This window comes from Vicugna pacos, chromosome 6 (assembly GCF_048564905.1).
Source record: "Vicugna pacos chromosome 6, VicPac4, whole genome shotgun sequence".
NCBI classification, from domain to species: domain Eukaryota; kingdom Metazoa; phylum Chordata; class Mammalia; order Artiodactyla; family Camelidae; genus Vicugna; species Vicugna pacos.
The window spans coordinates 50331158-50350149 of record NC_132992.1 but is presented as its reverse complement, the minus strand read 5'-3'; the positions used below and the strand labels follow the sequence as shown (position 1 = coordinate 50350149).

At 34.7% G+C, this 18992-nt stretch overlaps 1 protein-coding gene across 2 annotated transcripts in view; it reads left to right on the top strand.

The window, feature by feature from the left end:
- MDGA2 (MAM domain containing glycosylphosphatidylinositol anchor 2) overlaps positions 1–18992 on the top strand; it is a 417841-nt gene that overhangs the window by 228262 nt on the left and 170587 nt on the right. For both annotated transcript variants that reach the window (XM_031679006.2, XM_072962999.1), the window contains exon 7: positions 2444–2773. In XM_031679006.2, coding sequence (XP_031534866.1) covers positions 2444–2773 — 330 coding nt within the window. The remainder of the gene's footprint in view (positions 1–2443; positions 2774–18992) is intronic.

Sequence of the window (18992 nt, the reverse complement as noted above, 5' to 3'; positions counted from 1 at the left end):
TGATTTCTTGGGGGTTTTTTTTATCAGTGGCTTTTGAATTGTTTAGTAGTTTAAATCTAATTTTCCTGATGAGTTTGCAGTTCTCTCAATGTCAGTATCACTGTGATATGCCACTGTCCAGAGAACAGAGCTGGGCAACACGAGCTGCCTAGCCAATAAATGTTACTCACCGAAACATCAGGATCTTTTGTCTTGTTTGTATATGTCAACCAACATATAACTTTAAAGTGAAATTTATTCTAAATGTTCCCTCATATGAAATTGTTAATAAATTAATATATACATTTTATCTTTCAGAATTATGAGTTTAAATTTTTAATTTTTAATTTAATTTTAATATTTAAATTTTTTAATTTAGGTTTATTATTTTTCTATAGAAACAGAATAAGGAAAATTCTTACCAAATGAGATGAAACTGTCATTTAAATGTTGTGAGTGCTAACAAAAGTAAATGTTCCTCAACATATTAAAAAAAGAAAAGGACATTCTATGATCTTATGATTTGCTTTGTGCTATAGAATTTCATTTACATTTGAATTACAGGTGCACAGTATTATATACCAAATAGAGTAGCCAGATATGGACATTTTCAGTGCATTTCCCTTTCTAGATATAATGTAAAGTCATATATTTCAGTGCCATATTAAAATATAAATATGCAGCTAAGTAATAAAATGCCATAATGTCTCCTGATTCATCCTAGAGTTATGTACTGACAAAGTTATGGTTATGAATAAATAAGTTTCATAAGTTGCATTTTACTGTAGAAAATGTAACAAACAACAATATGAGAATGTGATCTAAATATTTGTCTTCTGGTGTTTTCATTAAGACCAAAGCTTTGTGAATTTTCTAAACAATATTTTTGAGTATTCTCCTCTAAGATTCAGATTTCTTCAGACTTACAAAACATTTCACACGTATGCAGTATGTCATTTTTCTAGTCATAAGTGTCATATACATTGGGTGGATAAATTGGACTATAATCTCTGGGTACACAGTTTGCCATACATGAGGGTCAAGTTTGTCTGTTTTGTTCATCTCATGTTATAACGTCCTTGCCTAGTGCTGAGTCCTGAACAAAAACCCTGTAAATATTTCTTGAATAAAAAGGAAGAAGTAAACATTTTTTTGATATTCATTTATCTCTCCTCATTAAAATGCAAACAAGAAAGCAGATTAAAATATTTGGAGCTGAACAGTAAAGAAAATCAATGGCAAATATATTTAAGATTTAAAAATATATTACTCTCTAGTGCATTCTTAAATAATTCTGCTGATTTCTGTGGTATTTCCTGGCCTTTTTTGGACTGAGAAAAATCAAATTAAATTCGAGAAAGTTTACCCAGAATGCAATTAGAAGATCTCTAATATGTGCAGGTTCTCTGAATTCATGTCATTTTTGCCAGTGTCATCATATATTTAGGTTTAATGGTAAAAGTGAATGAACAATATTTTATTCTGGATAATTATATTTCACTGCATAGGCTACATTTCATCATATAAAGATGGTGATTTTAAAGGAGAAGGAAACATGTAGGGTGTTGAAAAAAGAGAAAACTGTGTGTATGAGAGTATTGCTGCCATAAACTGGAGGAAACTGTCATCCATTCTGAGCACCATGGTATCATTCACAGTTCAGGACTGGAGCCCTTAAGAAGCCAAGAGATGCTTCCCCAGCAGCTTCCAGTCATCCTTATCACTGACACAGGTTGTGAGAACAGTGCTGACCTTAGACCCAGAAAGCACTACTGTTAGGACACTAACACAGCATGTGTCCCAAGCCCTCTGCCAGGAGGTTCTTTGGGCCATCTGCAGGAGACAGCCAGCAAACAGTTTGTACTGGAAACATCTATGTGTGGTGGAATAGAGCCACCATAGCAAATTTTTTGAAAAAAATTTTTTTTTCCAATTCAGGTTCCTTCAATACTATATGAAAATATCTCATGTATATGAACTGACTGAATTCTTACCAAGCTAGTTTTGGTTGGCATGTAGATACAACCTTAGAAGAATTTTCCTTAAAATGAAATTTGTACAATATCTAAGTTGTTTGAGAAATTGTGCCATAATTAAGGTATGGCATAGGTGAAGAACAATGATCCATATTATTAACTCCCTAATGACTTTATGTAAACCTGTTTAATCATTTGTTTAAAATTCACTGGTGACAATGTTTAAGCATCATATATAGACTTAAGTATCATATGCTGGTATTTGTTATATTACTGGAAAATATTATCCAATTTATAAAAATAAGTATTAGAATCTCTAAGTGATTTAGGTCTTCAGATTATTTCTAGATTACCTTAATGAGGTTCATTAATATGCACACTACTTGGAAATTGGATAACTTTATTTCAGCCCAGAGATGATTACCTAGAATGAATGAATCCCTAACATGAAAGTAACACTAACTTTTTATGGAATTTTTATGTTTTAGCACTAAAAAAAGGACGATTTTGGATCACACCAGATCCTTATCACAAAGATGACAACATCCAGATTGGGCGTGAGGTGAAAATATCTTGCCAAGTAGAAGCTGTTCCTTCTGAGGAGTTAACATTTAGTTGGTTTAAAAATGGTCGTCCATTAAGAAGTTCTGAGCGGATGGTTATTACGCAGACTGATCCAGATGTCTCCCCGGGAACAACAAACTTGGACATCATTGATTTAAAATTCACGGATTTTGGGACATACACATGTGTAGCATCTCTGAAGGGAGGAGGAATATCTGATATCAGTATTGATGTTAATATATCCAGCAGCACAGGTAAGAAGCACATTTATGATATAAAATATATTCACATTGTGAATAATTTCTTTACTTTTAGCAAGCAAAATATTCTTCAGTCAAGCTAAGAACATTCTTATTTTCAAAAAGTTTCTGGATACCAGATTTGTAACATTCCAGATTCCCAAAAATACCACGTTAAGAGACATTGCTACTTCTTTTATTTATTTTTATTTAGATTTACACAAGGTTTTACAGAAATAGTGCAAGTAAAATTAGTAGCATTGGCCGTGATAGATACAGGCTTTTGGATTAAACAGTACAAAGTTTTCTTATTATTAACTAGGAACCCTCTGTAAAGTCTGAAATTATATATTGATTAACAAAGTTAAATACAAGATATCTAAAGAGTTAAAACAATTTTCAGAAATTTGAAACAAACAAACTATTTAGTCCTAAAAAGAAAATACTGAGAGACAGTTTAAGATAAGGTATATAAAATACGTATTTTCTACCAACAAGAACCAATGATAAAGATGTTAAAATTGTGATCAGATGTGATGTTTTGAAGAACCTTATGATAGACTCTCACAGTGAAAATGACTAAATATAGAAGTATATTGGAGTGAAATTTCTTTAACGGTTAAGATGAAAAATGTTACCAACTTTCTCTCAATTAAATGTGCATCTACAGATGAAGAAGACTCTGGGGCTTTGGTATGGGAGAACACATTAGCTCTTAGGATATTTTAAAGCCCGGTGATTCTATGAATCACAATCAGTATGCATCTGGAGAACTCCAAAGTAGCTTTATTTATTTTGCCAGCTTGTACCCAGATTGAATTTTAATTTGGCATTTGTATATAATTCTAGGGTGAATAATATGTGTTGAAAACAGAGCACAAACGTAACTAGCAGAGACACTCTGTTTCGAGAGAATTTAAACAGTAGGCTTCTCCTTCCTAGTCGGGCAGCATTTTGACTTTTGTGTGTTAACACGTTGACTTGTGATTTTGTGTCCTCATGATACCAAATTGCAGTGAACACTGAATTGATTTTACTCCTTAAGAGATGTAGGTCCATATTTCAGGCTGACCAAATGTGCTTACTTTGTACCATTCTGTATTATTTATAAGGGATGTTCCATTTTAGGGTGATAAAGGGTACATGCATTTCTACAGATGTCCTTTTCTAGGTAACAAACAACACAACACAATAGCTATTGTTTTTTATCTACTCTGTGTTTCGAACTTGCTGCTCGCCCTAGGAGGTGAACTCATTTTAGGGTATCCAAGGAAAGCTGTTGATATGCTCAGTCTGTCATCCTTCATTTATGTATTCGCTCAATCAGCAAATATCCATTGAATGCTTACATCAGTGTACTAGAAGACATCCCACATATGATATTTCCCATAAGATTAAGAACGATTTTATAAGATCCATTACCATATGTCTTTATTTATGACAATTTCCCAGAATTGATCTACACTTAATTATGAACATTGCTTTGCTTGTTTGGTTGTTTGCCTGATTTTGTTTGGTTGTTTCTTTTTTGGCACCAGTGACACAAACTCATCTGCAAAGAATCAATGCTCCTATCTAAACAGACTTGTCTGATGGGAGCACAGTTCATATACCATTAAACTTAGACAAAGGAAGGAGCAGAGAATAGAGAGGAGAAAGGAGCCTTATATGATTATTCACAAAATGAGTCCCAACATTCCTTGTTATATACACTAGTTAAATTGCCTGTTTGAAACTGTGTGATGTAAATGACCAGCACTGATTCATGAAATTTCTAAAAATCTTAAAAAGAAAATGTCAAAAGATGATTAGAAAAGCAGAAAATAAGAAATGTCTCATTTTTAAATCACTGCCACCATTGGTTACCAGAGGTTACAGTGCTTGAGACAAAGGAGATGTATTAAATCCTCTTCCAATACACTCCCCTTTTCTGACCCACCACAGACAGACCTGGTTATTGTCTGTCTCCTCCCTAAAGTGGATGATCCATGAAGTCTGGACCTTGTTTGTATTGTTCGTTGTTTTTAATCTTAACATCTGAAACAACACATGACACTTAGAAGACACTCAATAAACAACTATTAATTTTTTTAAGTGAGCTAATTTGTACATATAGCTTTCCTTTTAGGTTTTTTTTCCCCTCTCCTATTATTATCTCTGCAAAATAGGTATTTGGTATCTCTCTGCCCAATCTTGTAATTCCCTACTGACTTTAAGAAAAGTCATTCAATAGACCAATTTATACTGTGTTTGAATGGATGTGTTATCACTCTCAGGGGCAGGACTGGCTCTATAATTTGTGGTATCGAGAGAAAAATTTTTAACGTATGTCACTTGTTCAGAACTTAATAAAAATTTCCTAATGGCAGTATCAGAGCATTAAACTGAGTGTGGGCCCCTTTTAAGAGTGCTACACAGGGCATGCTTGTGGGACTGGCTGGCACAAGGGGCTGTATTTTGATAGAGAGACCTGCAGAAGGTGATGTTTAACCCAAAGGATAAGTCATTAAAGGAGATTACATATTCTGTTGTCATGCTGAAACTGGATTTGATGTTTTATTTTGCTTACAGCAGAGTGGAATACCAGAATGTAGCATAAAGACCTGTAGATCTGAGATTATGTGATTCAATTGGTATCAATAAAAATTATTTTTATCCTTGCACAGTAGAAGCTACACTTAAAGCATTTCTTTGATATGAAATTTAGAGATATTACCAGGGATAGAGTTTGAACAAGCTATAGCCCGGTGGAAAATCTTGACCTATATTAATTCTGTGAACCAGATAGGTGGGATTCAGAGGAAATTCCCACAGATTGGGTGAGTGAAGTCAAAGAGAAGGAAACCACTGTTAAGACATAAGTAAATGTGTGGGGCTCTTTTAGACTCTGAGTTTTGCTAGTTAGTTTAGGGAATTTAGAATTGACCAAGTGGTCAGTGGTTTTCTGTGTGCTAAATGTAAGCAAATTTAGGGGACTATTTTAAACTTAAAAAAAATGAGCCTTGTGTTTTTCATACAGAATCTTACATTGAATCGTAGTTGTTACTGTCCTTTAAGAGACATACATGAGACTTAATTAAGTTGGAAAACTTTCTCTTTCAGTGACAGAACTACATCTCTAGATATGTTTGTGAGGGCTTTAAAATTGAAATATAAAATACCTCAGGAAGGTAAATCTTAGTTTACAGAATTATTAATATATGTAAAAGACAATTTGATTTTAAAAAAAACTTTGAAGAGAGGCTGCATGTATTTTGAAGTTTGCCTCATGCGTCTGATTGAATAATGAAAACTATGATATATGTATTAATAGATTGTCTTCTTTTCACATTAATTCAGCATTAGAAATATTTTTTCCTCCTGATTCTATAAAACTGCAAATTGCTTTTTTGTGAGCTTTTTGTTGTTCTGTCATTTTAAAATTCATGTTTCTTGAAGGTTCTTTTACTGTGTTGTTGCTCTGTGTCTGACTCTATGTCACATGGTGACAGTCAATGGACCTCACCCTTAGGGAGCTTTTAGTCTAGGTTGTCCAGTTACTTAGTTCTCAGATGACTTAGAAGTTAGGCACAGTATATAGTGAGATGGATGCTGTACTTAAAGTTTGATCAGCCTTCTGTAAGAATTGTGAATGCTTTTGTCAATGTGGGCACAAGAAAATTCTACAGAAAAAATGACCTTTGAGTGAAATATTGATAGAAGAGCCATTGTGCTAGTGACAGTGAAGGTAGAGTACATTTGGCAAAACATACAGGATGAAGAATGTCCCAGAAATACTATGTGATACTTTATTTCTTGCTTTTACTGTAGAATTAATATTAACTGATATTAATATAAGCAGGATTTATTGGTTTATTTCAATTTTATTATTACCATTAATGAAGCTACATTTTATATGGCTAGACTGAAGGTAACTTAAAAAAACATTATAGCGATTGTTTTAAGTTATCAATGAAAAAATTAAATATACTGAAATTTTAATTGGTACAATTAAATCTTATGAATGAAAATTCTTCACATACTTGCTGGCAAATGCATGTATATTTTAGCCTAAATTTTTGGCAACAGTTAAAATCAACCCTTAAGTATTGTTACTTATTTGTTATTCATTTACACAAGTATAACTGTTACAGTATATTTTTAATTTTCAGAGGGCTTGCTGAAAAATATTCCATTGCTTCCTCCAGTATTGTTCTGCATAAAATCCTTTGGTGCTCATTAGCTTGCATATGTTTCTTTGCTTGACTTGAAAACTTGTAGGTGTACAGTAAACTCAGAAGCATCTGCATCATGCCTAGAAAATATAAACAGTGAGCCTGGTGATCTGTGGAATTCCGTGGTGAGACATCTGGTGGGCAGATATAGCAGAAGACTCAGTACAAATTTGTTGATATTTTTCCTCCCCTGTTTGAGTATAGGAGCATTTTATTTAGCAGAAAATGGAACGAGGTTTAAAGGATTAAACCAGAGGCAGCAACATAAACATAGGTGCACAGAGGAGGTGGTGAATTTAGAAAATTACCTTGAAATACTGGCTTTGCTGCTATCTGACTTAGTTATTATAATTATGACAGTTAAGAGTCTGAACAAGTATTCACATTTGTGAAATGAAACTTCTTGATAATACAGGAGTATGGTACACAACTAATAAGAATAGTTAATTAGCATGAAAGCAAAAGAAAAATGATTAAGTCTCTAATTGGATTTGCTTCTTTGCCCTTTTCAAGTCAAGGGGGAGGAGTAGAAACCCATGAAATCCTGCTGATTAAAACTGAAGTTTTATGGAATGAATATAGTGAGTCATGGCCATTTTATGTAGGAGGAGGTCATAAATAAGACTGACATACGTAAGACCTGACAATGATTTAATCAGAGGAAGCTTCCATGTAGTCAAAAGTTATGTAATGGGTTCCTGAGTTACTAGACACAAAAAAAAATTCATTTTCTTTCTTGACTCCAAAATTGTGAGGTTCAGCCCATGACCTCCAAATTAATTACAGAGAACAGAGGGCAGCAATCTTTTTCTGTAAAGAGTCTGATAGTAAATGTTTTCAGCTTTTCAAGGTGTATGGTTTCTGTTGCAAATATTCTACTCTACTATTATAGTAGGGAAGCTACTACAGGCAGTAAAATGAATGGGCACTGCTCTGTTCCAATAAAACTTTATTTACAAAAACAAATGGTGGGCCAAATTTTGCCCACAGGCCATAGTGTGCTGACCTCTAACCTAGACTTCTGAAACCTTGTTAATTAAGAAATAAAATCATAACAAAGCTGAACTCTATGAACTTATTAAGAAATTAAGTTAAACCCACATGTAACTGTTGTCTATGCAAACATTAATATATTTTCTAAAGTCTCAGTTTTTCCTTATGTCTCATTTATGTATATACAGTTGACCTTTGAACAACGTGAGGCTAGAGGCACTGACCTCTGAGCAGTGGAAAATCCAAGTGTAATTTTGTAATGGGGGACCCCATATCTGAGGTTTCTTCATATCTGAGATTCCACATCCTCAGATTCAACCAACTGAGGACCATGTAGTAAGTACTACAGTATGTGTTTTTTGAAAATCCATGCAATTCAAACCCACATGGTTCAAGGGTCAACTGTTTTTTTATTGGGTGCCTTGTTAAATGGCTCATTCTCGGCTAGGGTATCCAAGTTCTAGAATCATGCTGTAAGAATTCCTGAGATTCCGTTGCAGTTGCTCAAGTCTCATTCTTACCATACAAGATTTTCTCTCTATTTCATTTGTGAACTCTTTTATCTATCTTTTATCTCTGTTTCTATATACATATATTTAAATTTTGAATGGTTGAAGAAGCAATAAAAAAGCACAACTGTAAAAAATGAGACATACTCTGAACTTTAGAGTCCTGGTTATGGGGTCAGTTTCCTCTTTTCTGAATGAAAGACTGGCTACTTTTTACACTGGCCTTAGGCAGGACTGGCTTCATACTGATTGAATTTACTGTTTAGGTGTTGAAGTTTCCTGCCTCTCAGATGACTCTTGTGTTTATTAAAAGGCATATTGTACCTGTCCCTGATAAGGGCCAGGAAGAAGCATAGTGTTTTGAGCAGGGCATCAGTAGGGAAGCTATCTCCCTAAAAAGCATTGAATTCTCTCTTCCTAAGCTTTTCCCACTTTTCTTTTCATAGACACTGAAAATGGGTCTTAACCTATAGCATTGGGACTGGAACTAAACCTGGCTAGCAGGTATCTGTACTGTGGTTCTTAGATCCTTAAATTGCTATTGTGCTTGGTGAACTTCTCAGAGAGACATTGAACTGCAAAATACTGTTTTTATTAACCATGTACACAGAATACTCCTTAGGAAATATTAGGCCGTAGCATACTCACAGAGATACCTAATTTCTGTCATTTGTACTTTTTCAGTAAAGAATGGCATCATCAGCCTACATGATAGGCATGGTTATAAAATTCATATTTAGGTATATAAAAGTTTACCGAGAAGAATATTTTATGCTTAACATCCCTATTAGAAAATAGGTTTTAATTAAATTAAATGTGCTTTATATAAAAATTTATTTAATAATTTGGAATTATTTCTTCTGCTCATTTATATTAGTCTTGTGTTGTTCTGTAGCTGATGCAGATTTTCTACATAGGAGACCTGTAAACACAATAATCTCAGGGTGTTGGCAGTGGTTAGGGGACTTGTCTGGAATCTGTATTTGAATAAGTGGTACAGGTTTTTATTCAGGTTGTGTGTTTAAAATAATTTTTAAAGTACCAAAATTTTCTAAAGATGGTTATACTCACCCCAAAGTAAGTTTGAGAAATGTCAGTTGTCTACATCAAATATTATTGTTTATATTATTATTGTCATTACTGTTTAGCTTCAGGTAGTATTGATGAAGATTGCAGTGTTTGGAGCTGAAGTCTGGTTCCCTTTTGATATCAAGAATTAAAACAGGCAAAAATTCGTGCTTGAATATTTTTAGAGTAAAGATACCTCCAGAATTCTGGCTTAGCACGTGCCATATTAGAATGTGCTAAATGACCTATGAGAGAAATGACAAAAAATACATAAAATAAAGGTATGAAAATGAGAGAGATCAAATGAGAGCAGTTTAAAGAAACTTGCTGAAACTTCTGAAATTTTCTTCATGAAGATAGGAAACCCACCGCAAGAAATGAACACCGTATTTACAGCTTAATTCGTTGGTATAGTTTTCTTTCCATTTGGTATATCTGACCTATCTTTCACAAGTTCTCAGTCAAATAATCCGTTCTTGGTGGAGGGAGATTGCAGTTGGAAATTTAAATTTGAGAGGCAAGGTTAACTGGCAATGTAAGTAAGAATAATGCCAAGTGTGGTAATAGGGCAGAGAGAAATTAAGTTGAGCTGTCATCCACAATTCTGACATTAATTCGTGAAATGTAGTATACCTTCAGCCCAACAACCACTATAGGAAAGGGCTATAGGGAGAAATAAAAATGTATAGGAGCCTATTCACAACGAATATTATATCCCATACACTTAAAATGTTGTATTAACAGATAGAGTCTAGTATTTGCTTTATAAACTGTCAGAGTGAGATAGGGGCATTCAGGATGAAATGATTGAGTCCAGTCAGGAAGAGCTCCACAGAGCAGCTGACATCTGAGACAGGTTAAGGAGGACGAGTATATGGCCCTGGATCTTAGAAGGAAATGAATGTAATTAGATGTTCTTCACATGATCAAGAATGATCATAGGATTTTATCAAGGGAGCAGTATGATCAGATTGGTGTTTGGTTGGTGGTGGGGGCACTATTTATTGGATGAATCTGCCGAGTTCCAAAAAGAGACCTTTAGAGGAAGAATGGTGAGAAATAAAGGAGTGTTTCAGGAGACATTCCAGAAGCTTCACAGTCAGTCAGCTGGGGAAAGAAAACTTTTCCTCTGTTACCCCAACAGTGTAGACTACCTTTGCATTGTTAGGAGGTATTCAGTAACTCATTTAGAGATGATGTGAGCGAGAAGGCAGATAATTTTTGTTAGGAAATAAATTAAGGCAGTGGAGATACTCATTACTTGTGGATGTGTCAGGTGAGAAATGAAATAATATGAAAGCTTAGCTCATAGAAAAAGCACGAGACTCACTTGTGAACTACATCTGAGATGTCAGTTAACTTCTTTGCATCTTAGATTCCTTTTCCCTCCACCACACCTTTAGAATACTTTTAAGAAAGAGTTTGAGGACATAGAATGGGGGAGAAAAAGGAGCATAAGAAAATAAAAGAGTCTGCCAGTTGGAATGTGTGTGTAGTTTGGGGGGGCCACTATTTATTCAGCTGAAGACATTGATAGGAATCAGATGAGGTGCTGAAGAACACTCACAACCTTGTTAATGGGCAGTGAAGTCAGTGACCAATGCTCTCAAGTCAATTTGAGTGTGCCTGACTGACATCAGACAGCTCACTGTAGTGCAGAGCCCTGGACTTGGGTCCAGGCCCAAATTTACACTTAAAAGAATTAAGGCCTTTGGTCTGGCTGAACCTCAAAGCTTTCCATCTGTAGGATAAAGGGATCAGCTGAGTAACTGATTTCCAAATGGTGTTCCAATGCTAACTAGAGATTTTTAAAAACTGATCTCAAGGGCTACTGAACTACAGGGGGAAGGGAAGTAAGCAGCTGATAATTTGACCCTTTTTTCCTCCCCTTCCAAATTCAAATTGAGCAAAACATAGATCTCTTTTATATATAGGACTTCTAAGATTATATTTGGACAAAGGTTCTGACTCAAGTTTGCAAACATACACATATACACACAATGTTAAACACATGTAATCGAAAACTATTGGTTTGGATGAGTTCTCCCATCCTTTCCACAGTATGTTATGCTTCTGTGATTCCGCAATGTTATACTTCAGTTGTTCAGAATATGGGAATGCCAAATTCTGAGTGAGGGATTTTAGGAGAGGTTTGCAAGGCCACATTGATTTGGAATTAGCAGTGCCTGAAGAGTTGCTAAGACATGCTTTTGTTTCTGGTGGCCATTTAGAAACCAGGGTTTGATAACTGAGAAAGTTCAGAAGTAAGCATAGACTTCACAAGCAGTTGCATGAAGTGGATGAGCTTATATTCAACAAGAGAATATGAAGCAAAGACAAAAAAACATCCAAGGGCATGGGAGAAGAAGAAGAAACCATGAAGAAAATTTAAAAAAGGAGTGGTCAAGGGAAATCAAGGAAAAAGCTCCTCTGCTTGTGTGGAAGAGGGGAATATCCAGTGGAACACTTCCTGTATTTGCAGCAGCTTTAGGGCCTTCGGTACCTTTTCAACAGCATGAAGTGGCATGTGAAAGAGAATATTTGTCTCAGGCACTTTAATAGTGATGCATGGATTTTGACAGTGGAAGCGAGCACTCATTTGTCTTCTAGTGAAAGGATTGAGAATTGAAGGAGGGAGGGATGGTGATAAGGAGACAGAGAATGAGAGAGAGATTTTACAGACAGTAACGATTGTACTAATTCTCTTTTCAATGAGACTGTTTAAAGAAGTGAGAAGAAGTATTTGAAACATTTTCATTGGCCTTCCTTGTCAGGAAGTTATAAGTTGTTCTGAGAAGCATAAATTATATCAATATTTCTACTGCTTATTTTGGGGGAGAGCATAAATGTAAAGATTGGCTGCATTAAATTAATTCTATATTTTCTGTGATAGTTCAATAAACATTAACCATGTTTTTATATTAGAATTTTCTCACATAAAGTGGAATCTATCCATATGACATCAGATTTACAATTTCCTCCAATTATTATCTTAAAATATCCAACACTTTTTCCCCACATATCAGAACAAAGGTTCTACACATTATAGTTTAACAGTGATTAATTAGCTGTTGTCTATTTACTGTGTCATGTGTTGAGGATTTCCTTCACTTGGCAAAATTAAACATTTTTTGTAATTTCCAGATTGCATTAAGATAAGAGCAAATCAAAGAGAAATATGAAAGAATACCCAATTTATGATTCCTTATACCCTTCATACTTTTCTAAATGCAAGCAATGGGGACATGGAAACTATTTGAATTTTAAATAATGGAATATATATTCTTCTAATCCAATGAGGACTGAACATCTTTAGTTAATTCCATAATTTGTGCTTAAAATTATAATAACTAGCAATAATTTACTAGCATTAAAGAAACAATTATGAAAATTATATTCGTTAACTGATGAATAAATGTCTCCATCAAATTTATAGTTGAGAATGGAATGTAAATCAGGGCATATTATTTAAAGCTACAATACCAAGACTCACTCTGGATTGTTTGACTAGAGGAGAAGATGGAGGCATGGGAAGTGGCGATAGATTCACTATTAACGTAATTACGATAAAACTTGAGATTATTATGTCCATAGATGACACCACCAAGCTACCATTATCAACTGAAATAAACAGAAGTTTCCATGGGGACTAGATGCATAGACTAACAGTTTGATCACCATTTTACTCTATGAGATAGCAACAGATCTAGAATCCTACATCTCTGACATTAGAAAGAACAATTATTATAGTGATTCAATTTGTTTGTTGTGTCTAGGTTTCATTTTACAGTTTGGAATGGCTTTAAATCAAAGCTATTTCTTTTAAAAGCTCCAAAATAGAAGTTAGAACTACCATGAATGCAAAAAAACTTCCCCCCACTATTTGCTTACGAATGAATACATTTTAATATAAAAAGATCTCATTAATTTTCAGTCTTAATTTTTTATGCTTCATTGTAGGATATCAGTGAGATTACAAAAAAGATTAAATAAATTTATGATATCTTTCCAATTGGAATTGGTGTGGCACAATTTTGGGATATTTATGAATTCAGAATATCTATTTATAAATAAAAATAGAAGATTGTTGGCGCAGGTCCCCAGAGACCTATTTTGTAAAACAATTTTAAAATAATATTTCTAAATGTCTGTTACTGGCGTAGTTTTTAAATACTGAGGCTATTTATAGATTACCCCATCTTTCATTTTATTGCAGGGGAAATGGGGCCTTGAAGCTTAGGTACTTGTTCGCTTCCTACAGCCACATCCTGCTTTAAGTTTACAATCTCAGATTCCAAATTCAGTATAAGAGTATGCAGCATCTTACATTAAATGGATATTTTCTTTTACTATCTCAGGGGATTCTGATATTCAGTTATTCCCTTTGACAAGGGCATTGAGTGAAAAGTTCATTGTAGACAGGCATTAAAATATTCTGAGGGATTCAGATAACATTCTCATTGGATCATGTGACCATGTGTTATGTCTATGATGGGGCACAATATTCTCCCCTACTCCAAGAACACCACTTCAGTGAGCGTTACGATGTCCGGTCCCATCTGCCCATCTCACATCCCACTCATTAAAATCGGGTGAGGTCTTTCCCCATTCTATCCTAGGCGTATACCTTGAGCAGTATTCATTTTGTTAAAGAAGACCACTTTCAACATTATGCTAGATTAAAAATCCTGTAGTACAACTCAACATGATGATACTTGTCTTGGCTTCCTGAGAAGCGTGGACCCAGAGTTTGTGTCTTTAAAATGCTACTTGACCACATCTGGGGTATGTACCCCAGAGTGGCGTGATTTACCTATTAACAGTACTACTAGAATATACATTAAAACTTACAGCGCACAAGTATAGATTACATTGTCTATGGTGAAGCATATCTTTTAAAAAACTTCATAGCAGCATAACAAGAACACAAAAAATGCATGAATTGTAAGTATGAAAGTTAGATAGTGTATACACATAAATAACTACACCCAGTTTAAGAACCAAAGCATTACCGTGTGCTGAAGCATTTCACAGTGTTGAACATAGGTCAGTTCTGACTGCAGAACCTGGGTTCTTTATATAAAACATACAGCCTCTCAGCGGAATGAGCACAAGTAATGCGATTTCAAGCTCCAGAGATAAACTGCGAGAAATGTATTTTTGATAACTGAATTCATCTGAGAAACTTCAAATCATACTGTATCTGCCTTCTTACCTTTTTGACGAAAGAATTGGAGCTTGGGTAGTCCTGTTGGGTGAAAGTCAGCCTAAGGGACAGCTTAGGCTCAGAACTGAAAGCTTTAGTAAAGGGGACAAGACAGTGGTTTGCAGTGGAAGGGAAGACCTAAGACACCAGATTCCTCTTGAATACATAAACAAATCAGGTAAACAGGTCAGAATTTCCCCAATTCTAGGAATGTTCTATCAGTAATGATGACGAGATTATAAGGATATGAAATGAGAAGCATATCATTGCACTTTAAAAAATGTTCTATGCTCAATATGAAATATATTGGTAATTTAAATATGTGAGGTAGAAATAAAGTGACAAGCAGTTCAAGCTTCTGCATCTGAAAAGCATTTAGTGTGACATATAGTCCAGTATAAATGAAACATAAGTAGTCCACTTTTACTAAGACTGTCTAAATAATACTTGTAAACAAAATATATTTAGTTGACATTTAAACAGAAATGCCCTTGCTTAGGAATACAGTGCAATGTAAAACCATATTAATAAAATAGTGCTAAACTCTATCCACACACTTATTAGCTCAGAATGAATTATGTATCTTTCTGATCAATGACATTATACAAGTTTTAATGTGATTTTAAAATTAGGCTCATATTTTTATTGTAGCATTCAATGCTTCTGAAGACTGGCAGAATGGATCATAAAATGCAATCATGCATTTGTGGAATATTTGTTAATAAAGTCGCCATGTATTATAAGAAAACCCTCCTCCAGTTTTTTTAATCGACCAGTTATCTACTAATGAATCTCTTAATTAAACCTCATTTGCTCTAAAGAACATGTGGTGTCCTGATCTGCTGATGGAACATTGTGTTCACTGGTTGCTTCATTTTGCTCTTGACAAAGCATGAAAGAGCCAGCTTCATTTTTTTGTAAAAATGTTTATTAAAATAGCAGTGGTGTCTATTTCCACAGGATAAGGCATATTCAGTGGCATACAATCAGTAGTGTAATTAGGGAATTTGTAAACCACAGGCATTGTTCAGAGTGATCATTTATAAAAAGCCAAACAGTGTCACATGGATTCTACAGGTAGACAAATGGCCTTTTTATTATAGAAGTAAATTGATTTTTCTAGCCATTGGGCACTGAAGAGTTTACCACCGTGAGCAACAGTTGCTCCAGAAAATAAAATAAATTGTGGATTTCTTTAAAGCATCCTTCTTTTGCTGTGCTTCCGTTAAGCATATTTGATATATAATTTATAGCTTTTCCTCCTTTTAATTTAGAATTCTCTTATCCACAGGAAAGCAATCACATAATTAACATGATCAAACAGCTCCTTTTTTACTAACTGGGCCCTGGCTTTCATGGTAATACCCTCACCTTTGTGAAAATGGACAGCACTGACATTTTGTCATCCTCATAAGGAAGGAATAGATGTACTTAGCAGTGCCCAAATCTCATTACTTCATAGAAACAGAATGAGAGCTAGGATATCTGTATTATGTGTCATTGTATGACAGTATCCAAACACACAGATCAGATTATGTCTAATGGCAGAAATCTGCAACCTTCTTTCCTTGGATGGCTTTGGGGCATGCCTCTGACTATTCAGATTAAGAAAGTTCATTCCTATTCTTTTCAAAAGGTTATCTTCATCAAATAGTGTCCTCATCTCAAATGCATACGTATCACCAAGACAGCTGACAATGAGCTGTATTTATATATATGCAAATATCTGTATATTATTTATAAAATATTTTGTTGACCCTATGTGTTTCCACGTTCAGTACTTGAGATATCATAGGTGTGACTAAAACAAAATCTTTGCTCTCAATACAGAAATACATGCAGAACAATGAGTCATCGATACCACCCCAAAAAAAAGCACTGAGGAGAAAATGCAATAACTGACATATCCTGAGGGTTTACTTTATGCTAGACTTTGTGCTCGAGACTTTCTGTATATTACATTGTTTAATTCTTTAAAAAAATATAAAGTAGGTACTGTTATGTACCTCACTTCACTTCGAGTAACCTGAGAGATAACCAGTTAGATAAATTTCCCAAGGTTCTGCAGCTAGTGGGTGGTGGAGCTAAGATCTGAATCTCAGCTGCCAGACCTGAGCCTTGCTCTTTACAAGTATATTACATGAGTTAAAGTACTTTTACACTTCAGAGGGCACTCTAATATGCATTATGCCATTTCATGTTTAAATTCTCATTAAATCCTCCTTTTCATCAGCTTTATTTGCTGGTGAGAAAACAGACTAAGACAACCCAAGATCGCACAGCTAGTACGTGGTTAGGCCCTGAGTGCAACTCAGATTTCTAAATTTGTAAACGTATAACTCTTCCAAATGCTCCATGCCAATTTAAAAAAGCCTTCTGATTCTAAAATGATTATGAGTAGTTATCAGTTACTAAGACTCCTCCCTGTTTATCAGTTTCCATAGTGCATAATGTAATTTTTGAAAGTAGTGAATGGCCTGTCTTCTCTCTTGCCCCCACTCTTAAACGTATTTATGTATTTGAGGGGCTCAAAAATATGTGTTAAAATGAATTGGTAATAGCTCCAGTGTAGGTTATAAGTTTTCATATATGCACCTGCTTTTGTTACTCCCAAAATATTAATTTAAGGGATAGTGGATTTATATGCACATTTAAATGTATTTGGAGAAATCATGGCACCATTTTTAAGAGTGAGTATGCAAGAACACAAATGTGTTTTGGAATATCAGAATTGCAGACATTGGGGAATTTCTGAGCTACCTTTTAAGGTATAGGACTTTCTCCAGCTTGTTGCTTTTCCTCTGTATAATACATATTTAGAATATGGTATCCAAGTTTTAAAGCTGACATTCTTAATCAATTGCTTATACTCAAATAACTATAGTTTTCCAGCTTTACTCTGCATTATTCAAAAAAAAAAAGAAAACAACGCAAAACTTACCAAACATGAAATGGAATTTGATCATCAGTAGAGAGTTAAGTTCAGGAATTGGTCCCCTGTTTCCCAGAAATGATTATAGATTGATTATCTTTTCATCAAATGATCTAGTCACATCTTAGTAATTAAAGATCTTGGCACTTTATTTGATGTTTTGACTACTATAACATCCGCTTTCTTATTAAAGGGAAAAAAGCACTTCTTTTGCAGTTCATGTTTCTTCCAATTTTTTCAGTCTAGTCCAGATTGCTAGTTTGCTAAAATGTTAACATAATTTGAGTCACTAGCAAGCAGAAGTATCTTGGTTCTGTTTGTTTGTTTAAGTTGTCTCAAAGTAAACAAGTTTTCACATGTGAGACTTACATATTTAGTCAGTGACCACCATTCATCTCTCTATTTCAGTGCATGAGAAACACATCCAATAAGTCAGCAAAGGGAGATTGAACAGGGGAAAAGGTATGCTTTTGTATCTTTTCCCAAAAATGTTAGTAGAAAATTTTCTTATTATGCAAATTCATTTTAATGATTCTAGAAAATATTTTCTCATGAGCTCAAGTTAGAAAACCAAATTATGTGAAGATCGTGACAATTCAAGATACTTGAAAATTAAACGTCAGCAAAGGCTCTGTAAGCAATCATGGCTTCAGGTCCCAGGCACGTATCTGTTTATGAGGCTGCAAGAATAGACCTGTGTTTATTTGCAACTGGCCTTGGAGCTTGTGGAACAGGGAAAATATGAATGCTACTCCGAGAACGATTTTCTGTGTTGCTCTCTCATCTTACACTTTGTGTTCCCCTGAATCCCTCAGAGACTATTCTTGTGCCATAGCAACACCTGCTGGGAGAGGGAAGTTGGAACAGCCACTGCTGTGCCTGCCAGACCTGTTTTCCTGATTGAATGACGCTGCATGTCCCCCATCTTCCAATACTGAGCCCTCCAGAGCTGCAACCCCTTGCAACCCTGCCTCTCCCCATATGTTTCACATAACTCACAATACTACTGTAATAAGATTTTCTGTAACTCTTTATAAAAAAAGCATTGTATGTGTGTGTGTGTGTGTGTGTGTGTGTGTGTGTGCACATTTCCCCTTAGAATTTCCAAATGCAAATGCTGTGGTATTTTAACCTCATGTTTGTTTTTAATACATGCTTTCTTCCCACTCTGTTACTAAATTTGTAAAACATTGTCAATCCTGTTTTATTAACATCTCCTGATTTATTATAGGTGAATCAGTTAAAAAAAAGTGTGCAGTGCAAAAAAAGAGCATTTTATTTAACAGAGTGCGATTAGAGATAAATTTATGCT